The sequence below is a fragment of the Kryptolebias marmoratus genome, linkage group LG23 (genome assembly GCF_001649575.2).
Source record: "Kryptolebias marmoratus isolate JLee-2015 linkage group LG23, ASM164957v2, whole genome shotgun sequence".
Taxonomy (NCBI): Eukaryota; Metazoa; Chordata; class Actinopteri; order Cyprinodontiformes; family Rivulidae; genus Kryptolebias; species Kryptolebias marmoratus.
Genome location: NC_051452.1, coordinates 16,039,830 through 16,051,055, shown reverse-complemented (window position 1 = coordinate 16,051,055; position 11,226 = coordinate 16,039,830). Strand labels below are relative to the sequence as shown.

Sequence of the window (11,226 nt, the reverse complement as noted above, 5' to 3'; positions counted from 1 at the left end):
CATCTCTGCTTTTTGCAGATGATGTGGTCCTACTGGCTTCATAAGACCATGATCTACAGCTCTCACTGGAGTGGTTCGCAGCCGAGTGTGAAACGGCTGGGATGAGGATCAGTGCCTCCAAATCCGAGGCCATAGTCTTGAGCCGGAAAAGGGTAGAGTGCCTTCTCCGGGTCGGAGAGGATGTCTTCCCCCAAGTGGAGAAGTTTAAGTATCTCAGGGCTTTGTTCACGAATGAGGAAAAAATGGAGCAGGAGATCGACAGGCGGATTGGTGCAGCGTCTGCAGTGAAGCAGGCGCTGTACCGATCTGTCGTGGTGAAGAGAGAGCTGAGTCAAAAAGCAAAGCTCTCGATTTACCGGTCGATCTACGTTCCTAACCTCATCTATGGTCACAAGCTTTGGGTAGTGACCGAAAGAACGAGATTGCGAATACAAGCGGCTGAAATGAGTTTTCTCCGCATCTCCGCAGAGATGAGTTATCTCCAGGGGCTCTCCCTTAGAGATAGGGTGAGAAGCTCGGTCATCCGGGAGGGAATCAGAGTAGAGCCGCTGCTCCTCCACGTCGAGAGGAGCCAGTTGAGGTGGCTCGGGCATCTGGTGAGGATGCCTCCTTGACGCCTCCCTGGTGAGGTGTTCTGGGCACGTCCCACCAGGGGGAGGCCCAGAGGAAGACCCAGGACACGCTGGAGGGACTATGTTTCTCGGCTGGCCTGGGAACGCCTTGGGATTCCCCCGGATGAGCTGGCCCAAGTGGCTTGGGCGAGGGAAGTCTGGGTCTCCCTGCTTAGGCTGCTACCCCCACGACTCAACCTGGGATAAGCGGAAGGGGATGGATGGATGGATGGATGGATGGATGGATGGATGGATGGATGGATGGATATTTTATCACAATCTTGTTGTGTGCTCACTGTTTTATGCTACTGCCTGTTGGGGGAGTGGCATTATGGACAATAACTGAAAGCTCCTGGACAAATTGGTAAAAACAAGGCCAGTTCTGTACTGGGCAGGAGGCTGGACTCTCTCAGACCTGTGATGGAGCAGCAGGGAAAAGAGGAAGCTGAGGACTATCCATATAGGTCCTCAGCAGTTCCCGTTCGCCCCTCAATGAGAACCTGGCTCAGTTTAACGACAGGGCACTGTGAGAGCTCATTTTCTGCCACTTCTTCTGCTTTTCCATAAACTGCTTCTTCTTAGCAGCAACAAGTGAAGAATTAGGAAGATTGTCACACTTTGTCTTTATATGTCCATCTTTCCCACACTGGTAGCAGTAACCTGGCTTAGGTGGTAAAGCTGCATTTTTGTGAGATGGTTGAGATGCACATTTACTAGTCTGCGGGGGCTGACTGAACTTGGCAACATGCACAGATTTTGGCAAGACAGTTAATTGGAAGTTCCAATCCTCCTAAACTTTTAGCCTTTTGTAATGTTTTTACATTTTTTGATCCGTGGGGGGTTTGATATCCATAAAAACTTTGACATCATAGGGCCTAAACTTTCAAACCAAGTCTGGGATGGCTTAACAGGGATCAGAAGATATAGTTTATTTTAGGGAGAACCATCATTTTAATACACCCTTCTGTGCACTTTGACTGAGTACACGCTCTATAGAGGGGCGTAGGGTGTAGTGCGAGTATTGGTACCGGGCCCATGTTGAATGGCCAGACCCATGAGTTTGAACACACAGACTTAGCTGTTGTTCAACAAGAATCCTAAAAAGAATTCTGATTTGAGGCAGCCTAATGTAAGGACATGTTGGAGGTCCTGTTCCAAATTTGAAGGGTTGCTTGTTGATTTATTCCAAGGAGATTTTGATTGGTACTTACCCCATATTTCAAGACCTATGTAGGTGTTGTGCTTAACTTGATGATGTATCTTAAATTAGTTGCCTTTTCTTTTGTCTTTTGTCTTTTCTCCTTTGTTTATCTCCTTTGTTTATTTTATCACATTAAAACTTGTCTGTTTATGGCTCAGCTAAAGAAGTCACCACCTAGTGTGAGTGGGGATAATAGGTTTTCTAGTTTGAATTGTAAGGGCCTAAACAACCCAGTCAAACACAGTGCAGTTTTGCACTATTGACACCATTTTTATACTCATATAATTTACCTACAAAAGACCCATTTGAGGGATGTAGACCACACCAGACTGAAGAGGAACTGGGTTAGACAGATGTATCTTTCATTTTTTTTCCAGCAAATCAAGAAGTTTTGGCAATCTTATATAGAGAGATATTTCCTTTATTCACATTAAACAATTTCTGATTCTCCTGGCAGGTTTATAATTGTTTTTTTTCTTTATAATGAAAAAGTGGCTTGTGTAAGTATACAGTATATCGTCCCAGTTAAAATGATAACTGTTTTTTTTTTGTTTGTTTGTAAACAGGTGTTTCTCCCCACAGAATCGCCACCTTAACATGGTGGAGTGGTTTGAGTGCCCCTGTGATCCTGTGGCTCTCTGTTGTCTGAGGCATCAGTTCCTGGTAGGGTCTCTCATGGCAAACTGGTCTCAGGAGAAAGGTCAGACCAAGAGAAATTCAAAAACCTTGATGGATAAACATCATTTACATCAAGATACCTTGCCCGGAAAAGGGAAACCGGTGTTCTGACGATTTGTGCTACTTCGTCAGATTTACCTACCATAGCACAGCTAGATAGCCAAGTCTGTCGGTGCTACCCGTCAAAAACTGCAACCTTCATGTTTGCAAACCGAAAACTATAGCGGCCTGTGTTAATGTTAAATATCATAATCGGATAACATTCTTTGAAGTGTAAACTTAAAAGTTATGTTTAGCATAGCATTGGAACAATTTATATCCACAACGAAAACCTTCCTAAAACCACAAAAATCAGTTCCTTCATCAGAATATTCTACCCGTTTAAAATGAAAAGCTATCGCAGATGTATGCACTAATTCCTTTATTAGAATATTCTACCTTTATAAAATTTAGCAGTATTGTTCATGTTGTACTGAAATCCTTAATCAGCATATCCCACTTGTAAGCAGGGTAGCGCATTGCGTTGCATCAAATCCCTTCATTTTAATAATCTACCTTAATAAAATATAGCGGTAGCATTTGGTGATGCACTTAATCCTTTCATCAGAATACCCAGCTTTAATAAAATACTTAGGTAGCACATTTTGTAGTACTAAATCCCTTTATTTGAGTTTCCTACCTTTTATGAAATACAGCGGTAGCACATGTCGGTGTCCTAAAACCCCTCATCAGAATATCCTACCTGTTAAATATAACTGGGTAGCACAAATAGATGCACTAAAACCCTTTATTAAAATATACTACCATTATGAAATTCAGAAGTAGCACACATAGATTCACTTAATCTCTTCATAACAATACCTTACCTATAAAAAAAAACCCCAATAAGGTAGGGTATTCTGTTGCACCAAGTGTCTTCATTTGAGTATTCTACTTTTATAAAATATAGTGGTAGCACACGTCGGTGTCCTAAAACCCTTTATAAGAATATCTAACTTGAAGAAAGACAGAATGATACAGTATCAGACAAGCTTTTATTATACATACATGAAAATAGACATCTATGAATACAGTTTACTCCTGGCAACACTTTGCACATGAATAATTAGTTTGACACTCTTTTTTTTTATATGTGGCACAGTTAAAATGTGCCCACCGCCTGCACAGGTCACACTGCACCTGAAATGATAAAGTGACAGATACAGAATAATCAATATTGACTTGGATTTCTTCTGAGTCAATTAATATATAATCTATAACCTTGTACTTTAAGAGGGTGAATGAAATAGTTCATGTCTTATTGTTACGGATACATTATAACCATTTCCCTGTAAACATTTTACTGTTACTTAAGAATTCAAATCTGCAGGTTACATTCACCCACCGATCATCATTTGCAGCATGCTGTGGGACAACAGGGAGAAAAGATAGTTAAACAAAACGTCCACTGCTTTCTTCTACCTGACAAAATATCAAAATCTTATTTTATTTCTACTTTATTTCCATAGTTTAAAAATAGAATGTGCTAAGTAATAATAATGAACGCATCATGGTGACACAAAGTTACGCTACACTTGACATACTTTGCTTCGGTCATATGTAGCATCCACCGTTACTCATGTGTTTTTTTTAGTATGTATTCAGGGCGGTTTACTGAAAAAGTATGAAAATATTAAAAAGTAGAATAACTTTATGGACAAAATATCCCGTTGAAGACCAAATTTGTAGTGATTAACAGTATTTGCAGTGACATAGTGATGCTAAACAATGAGACTAATTTCTTGTTTACAGTACGGTAACGATATTGCAAACAGCAAAAAAGCCATTAATATTAATATGTTTGAGTAACATTGCAGCTTAATTAAATAAAACTTACTGGAGAAATGAAACGAAACTAAACAAAATCTACAGGTAGCACATATCGCCAAGAAATCCGCTGAGTAAACAACTTGTGATGTAACATCGGTCTGCATGCGCATTGCCACAGAGTAGGTCGGATTGATGGGTAGCACAGAAAATCAGAACACTGGGACACCCCTTAGAGCCAGGCCTGGAGGTTTAGGGCTCACAGCCCATGCTAAGCATGTCTATACCAGACACTATGTTTGAGCATAGGGTGGTCCATAAGTGTACTTGTTTCCAGGCCACCTTGGATTAATGATCTATTTTATAATCATATCATCAGACCTTTCGGTCCTATGTCTTGGACACTGGGGTGAAGAGAGGAGCAGAGCTGTCAACTGATCACCATCTGGTGGTGAGTTGGATCCAGTGGCAGGAAAGGCTGCCGGACAGACCTGGTAAACCCAAACAACTAATGAAGGTGAACTGGGAACGTCTGGCAAAGCTCCCTGTTCGTGAGATCTTAAATTCACACCTCACACCTTTTCACATGTTCAGAGAGTGGTTGGGTACATGGAATCTGAATGAGTCATGAAGATGTGGCCACCAGGAGCTGTGGCCTAAAGGTCATTGGTGCATGTTGAGAGGTCAACCATAGAACCCGCTAGTGGACACCAGCTGTGATGAAGGCCATCAAGCTGAAGGAGGAGGCCTTTAGGGCTTGGCTGGCCCAAATGACTCCTGAAACAGCAGAGAGGTACAGGGTGACCAACAGGGTGGTTGGCCTCAAGGAGGTTCTGCCAAACCATTTGGCAATTTGGGAATGGAAAATGGGCCCAGTCCCAGGCTGTGCTTGGTTTGCATGGGGAATGGCTGACCCGGATTGAGGATATTGTGGAGCAATGGAAGGAGCACTTCAAGGATCTCCTTAATCCAGCCATCATGTCCACCTATATCGCCCACTAATACACTTTTATTAATTATGTCATTCTAAAAAGGAACTTTTTTTTTTTTTTTTTGACACCGAACAAAGTAAAATAGCTGACTTTTATATTGGCATGGGACACTTTGCAAAGTAAACTAGCCTTCAAACCCTCTATGTAGCTTGAAGTCACAAAAAGGCAACAAAGTATTAATTTATGATTGTACTTTTCAGTGCTTTATCAAGTGCTCGGATGATTGGGGGGTTAAATGTTTGTGCGGGACACGAGTGAGGGGGTTGAACCGCTATGATAACTGCTTGTAGTTCTAATTATCTTAATTTTTAGTGGTTCAAGCCTGTGGAGGCAAGGAAACAAAATACAAAATCTTTAATGATAATGCCCCGTATAGGTGGACATATCTGATTATTTTTGTGAGCAAGCTCTAGTTACTACCACAAAAATATTATCCCAACACTACTTGCAGTTTACACTGCAGTATGACTTATTAACGAAAGAAAAATTAAAAGAAGAATAAGAAATGGAACAGTTTCAATAGGGTTTCATGCTCTATGGGCTTGGACCCTTAATAACAAAACCCTCCAAAACAGCCATTGATCTTATATTTACAATCAAGACTGATTTGATCACTAAAACCTTTATTCTTCTGTCAGGGCTTTCTAATCACAACTTTATTTACAAGAAAATTAAACAGAAAACACTTAACTAAAATATCGAGTATAACCAGTTTCAGTACTATCTCTAACAAAGACTAAAGGATATCCTTCAACATTGTGATTGGTCCAAGATGTTGGAAAGCAATGAAACAAAGGATAGCATTGATATTTTCAATAACCCTACTCAGTAACTTCTAAATCCTTTACAAAAAACAGCTACCAAGAAATGTAAAAAGCAGGACCTTGGTTAAATTGTAGTATTTGAAAGTTGATGAAACAGAAACACAAAGCTTAAAAAAATATTCTTAAAACAGCACTTATTACTGATTGACATATATATGCTACTCTCTGAAAAACAAAGTGGTAAAACAGATTTGTAAAGCTAAAAGTTTTATAATAATAATAAGAACATAAAATCCAATAATATACAGGTGAATGGCAGGTTAACTAGCAATTTAAAAACTATTACCAGAAAAATTTAATAGGTTCAGTTGAGGAATTAACAATAATTTCAAACAGCCAAATATTTTTGTAAACCCATTGATGACATAAGATAACTACTTCTGAGGTCATTAAAATTGTCTTCTTTAAAGACTTCCAAAGCCAATTATGTATTTGATCTTGACAATAATTTTTAAAACCTATTAAAGAGGCTCTTGTAATACCAATTACTTACTTCATAAACTTTTCTACAAATGTAGTCGATTGAACCAACAGTTTGGAGTAATTTAAGCTGTCTTCCAATGTTAAGGCTGTTATTAAAACCAAACCAGAAGATTATCACCCAATTACTATTTTACCTTTGGTTTCAAAGGTGGCTGAGAAATGGGTCTTGATGCTATGAATAGAACACCTTAATTACTGTGATATCCCTCTTCACCCAATGCAATTTGGGTCTGGCAGACATTTAACTGACATAGCCACCTGTTATTTTCTTGAGAAATTCAAAGGCTTATTGTACAGTTGTGGTTATGTTGGAACTATCTTCCTGAATTTAAAATAAGCCTCTGACACAATTAATCACTATGTGTTGCCGTTAAACCTCTCATTTTAACTTTTCAAACAGGGCCTTCTGCTGGATTAAATCACATTTATTTAACAGAATACAAACTGTTCAGATTGGTGATTCAACTTCACTGCTCAGCTGGGGTCCCTCAAGGCTCGATGTTGGGCTATATCCCTTTTAGTCTCATGTTAATGATTTACCAAATGTTTGTTCAAGTGTGAAAGTTCAGCTATATGCGAATGCTACAGTATTGTGTACACATGCTAAGACAACACAAGCTGTATTATCTGCATCTATGGCACCAGTATCTGACTGGCTTCAAAACTCATTGTTACATCTTAATACAAAAAAAACCTGTATGTATGTTTCTTTCGCACCAGCCAGCAGAGGGCCCAAGACCAAGTGTTCACGTGAATGAACACTTGCACCAGACCCCCATTAAGTTATTAAAAGCTGAACTGAAAAATGTTTAGAAGCCAACATTATTTGAAAGAAAATAATAAAATATGCTTGTTGTAAAATTTTCAAACAAAAAAAAAATTATACTTTTTATTTATTTATTTTTTGTTTCAAATACCAAACATTGAATAAACCACTCAGGTGTTTTTTGCTTTTTCTGAGATCCCCCCTGATGTGTGATGTTCACAGAGCCTCTGAGGTTCATGAGCATTCATCAATTCATCAGTGAGTGGATAAATACCGGTACAACGTGGTTCAGTTCATTGAAATTAATTGTTCAAACCGGTCAGAAAATACCACTAGAGTTTCAATTTTTGTCTTCCCGAAAGATAAAAAACTTCCTCAGATTTGGATCCATTACCTCCGATGTCGGAATTACTAATAGAACCAAGGTTCAGATCACTTCAAAGAGGAACACCACTCCAACTCAAGTTAATGAAGTGGACTGGCATCACAACAAAAAACCAGTACCTTTTGCCAAGAGCAGTCCTAACTATTTTTGAAAGAAAGGCAAATGGAAAGGAGGACATTGGCACAGAGAAGGAGACGAGAAACAGGAACTTGTACTTCAAATGTCACGTGAATGCACGCTGTCATTAAAAGGTATGAGCTGCGTACAGGCCGACAGCCTGAGATCAGTTTGTGTTTCAGAGCCGTTTGTTATTGATGATAAAATATAGACAATCCATGTGTGATTAAACAAATGTCATAGTCTGAAACCGCTATTGATTAGTTTACTTTGGTGGGAGAGTTGATAAATGCTACACTCAAGTGTGCTCAAGTTTTTATTGAGTTATCATCTGGTTAACTTCGAGTTAGCAACCTTAGCTCTCTCCTGCTGGTGTTATTAATTTTTAATTTCGTGTACTGATTTCATAACAATGACCTGATGGTAATCATTTGTCACTGTTCCATGTTCCCAACTCGGTCGTTATGCGTGTTGTTTTGTTGGCCATGACAGTCCTGGTGATTATCAGAATCTGAATCTGAAGAGTTTTCATGTTATTTTGGCGATCCAGCCATTCACATTTAGACTGGGATGGTTGTATATCCATTACTCCTGTGAAGTCTTCCAGCATTTCTTCCTATTCAAAAAAGTTTTCTTCTTCCATTTCCACTAGTAAACAACTGGACAGTAACAGCGTTCTTGGCTGGCTTTGTTACAGCGCACATCGTGAACCCAGGAAGAATTATATTATTTCTTTTACCTGCCAAAAGTCAATGGATGAAATATAGCTTCTGGGCTAATTGTGGCTTATTTATATTGATGTGTGTTGCAGAAATATTAATTAATGGGCACTGTCCTCAACTCAACTCAGCTCACAGTGTGAGAATCTGGTTTGTATTGCTGACAGTAAATTGGACCTCCTTAGGGTGGGAGTTGGATTTTGCAAGAACTGCCAAAGGAAAGGGAAACTAAAACATTTCTTTAAAAAATGGTTGTGTGTGTGTGGGAACAAACCCTAAAGTTTTGGTGTTGTCTTTATTTAAAGTCTAACATCTTCACAATCTGTTTTTATGGGTTTGTAATGTTTTAGGCTGGAGCTCAGAGTGCCTTTCTTGGACCACAGATTAACAGCATACTACCTCTCCTTGCCTGAAGAGATAAGAGTTCCTAAGGTTGGTTTATTCAGTAATCTTTTATGGCAGTGTTGGAGCATTGTGTTCCAATAACAGTGTTGTCTGTCCTCTGACTGCAGAATGGAGTGGAGAAGCACCTTCTGAGGGACTCTTTCAAAGACTTAAACTTGATTCCTGATGAGATCCTGTGGAGGCGTAAAGAAGCTTTCAGTGATGGTCTGATGTCTGTGGAGAAGTCTTGGTACACCTGTCTCCAAGAGTATCTTCAGTCTAAGGTATGTGTTACTGTGTTCTCAACCTCATATCTTGAATGAGGTTAACTTAAATGTATATTTAACAACCCTTAGAAGAACTTGTACATTAAATAATTACACATAGAAAAGCGTTCTTGCTTAAAAAAGTAAATTGTGGGTGAGATTGGAATGCCAGAAGGCTAGAATTTAAAAAAAATATAGTTTTGTGACACACACACACACACACACACACACACACACACACACACACACACACACACATATGTTATGTCTCTCTNGCTGAAATGTGCTATACAAATAAAATTTGATTGATTGATTGATTGATTGATTAAAGAGTTCAATAGACCCTACTCTTACTAGACATAGGTTTGACAAAAACTTTATTGTGACAATATTGCATACACTGACTGCTATGTTTTAATATTTTTGAAAGTATAATTTATTTGGGCGGCAAGGCTGTCACAGTTTCAGTTTAACAGCAGATGTCACTAGTGAGCAATGAATGAAGCACCGATTAATGAACCTTTGAGCAAAGCAATGGGCTGGAAAGCCTCATTGCTTCATGAGGCTTCATTTGGCCATCACTAAGGATTATCCAGAGTAGCTGTAGCTGGGGTGTCAAAGATGACATCCAAATCCATGGGAGAGTTTAGTTGACCTGAGAGAGACAGCATGAAGTGAGTCAAAATAACAAAGTTTCCTTTCACAGAAAAACTAGTCCACATAAAACAACAACTTGGTTTATGACTACAGTCTTCACATAAGGCAAAATAATACCAACAGTGTGGGACCAGCAAGCAAAGAATGACTGCACTGCAGCTCCTTATAAGCCCCAGCCAGTTGATGACTGGAATTAAGTCCAGGTGTGTGAAACAGCCAGTTGCTGCATTCTCCAACAAAGATCCTTTCTGAGGAAAGAGTACTCACATGGACTTAAAAAATGCAGACCAACACCAGGATACTAACAAAAAAAAACCTTGTTAAGGTCAGAGTGCAGACTGGTTAGAGATGACAGAAAGGCAACAGTAGCTCAAATAACCACTGGTTCCAACCAGGGTCTGCAGAATATCATCTTTGAATGCACAATATGTACAACCTTGAAGCAGATGGTCTAGAACAGAGGTCTCCAATCCTGGTCCACGAGGGCCACCATCCTGCATGTTTTACTTGTTTCCCTGCTCCAACACACCTGATTTGAATCAATGGGTGATTAACAGGCTTGTGCAGGACATGAAGAGGTAATTTAACCACTGAATCAGGTGTAAATTTTACCTCGCTAGCTTTGGTGGCCATCTTGATATTTTACCTTTGCACTCAGTATGCAATATGACTCTGTTTCAGCTACTGCCACGCTAAATTTCAACTCCATATGTCTAAAAATGACTGAGTTAAAGCGGAAAGAAAGTTTGATGATTACAAAATGGCCAACATCGGCAGTTGTAGACAAGCATCATAAAGGGCTGATCCTTGACACATGAGGAGTCCATATGTGAAGTTTGACCTTTCTGCTGTAAACGTTTGCAGAGTCAAAGCATGCACAAATTTTGGTCCCAATTTTCACCTTGTTAGCTTTGGCGGCCATTTTGATTTTTTTTTTTTTTAAGCAGTCAGTATGAGAAGCGACTCTGTCTCAGCTACTACCATATCAAATTTTAGCTCCATATGTCCAAAAGTGACTGAGTTAAAGCTGAAAGACGGTTTGATGATTACAAAATGGTTGACATTGTTGCGGGCTAAAATGCCTGATTTCGTGGGGCATTTTCCTAAAAGTTGCAATTTTATTTTTTTTACCAAAATCAATAAAAAACCATAACTTTTAATATATAAACCAAAAATACTTACTACTTTTGTAAGATAATCACCAACAAACATTGACATTATCAAAAGGTGCTTTATTTGAGAACTTTGATAGCTTCTAAACTGACATTCATGAGCATTTCTGGATTGCCCCTCGTCTGCAGCTCTCCTCACATGTTTTGCAGACACAAAGTGTTTGT

The 11,226-nt window shown here is 39.3% G+C and overlaps 2 protein-coding genes across 3 annotated transcripts in view; one reads left to right on the top strand and one right to left on the bottom strand.

The window, feature by feature from the left end:
* The window catches only part of asns (asparagine synthetase), a 44,242-nt gene that overhangs the window by 24,793 nt on the left and 8,223 nt on the right, over window positions 1-11,226 (top strand). Inside the window, exons 10-11 of one of the 2 annotated variants that reach the window (XM_017426818.3) lie at window positions 8,933-9,014; window positions 9,095-9,250. In XM_017426818.3, the coding sequence (XP_017282307.1) occupies window positions 8,933-9,014; window positions 9,095-9,250 (238 nt within the window). Of the gene's footprint in view, window positions 1-2,378; window positions 7,841-8,932; window positions 9,015-9,094; window positions 9,251-11,226 lie in introns of those variants that run through there. The other variant, XM_025008208.2, reaches the window with a different exon arrangement.
* tac1 (tachykinin precursor 1) overlaps window positions 3,511-11,226 on the bottom strand; it is a 27,059-nt gene continuing 19,343 nt past the window's right edge. The window contains exon 6 of the mRNA XM_017426810.3: window positions 3,511-3,669. The gene's annotated coding sequence lies outside the window, so the exon portion shown is untranslated. The remainder of the gene's footprint in view (window positions 3,670-11,226) is intronic.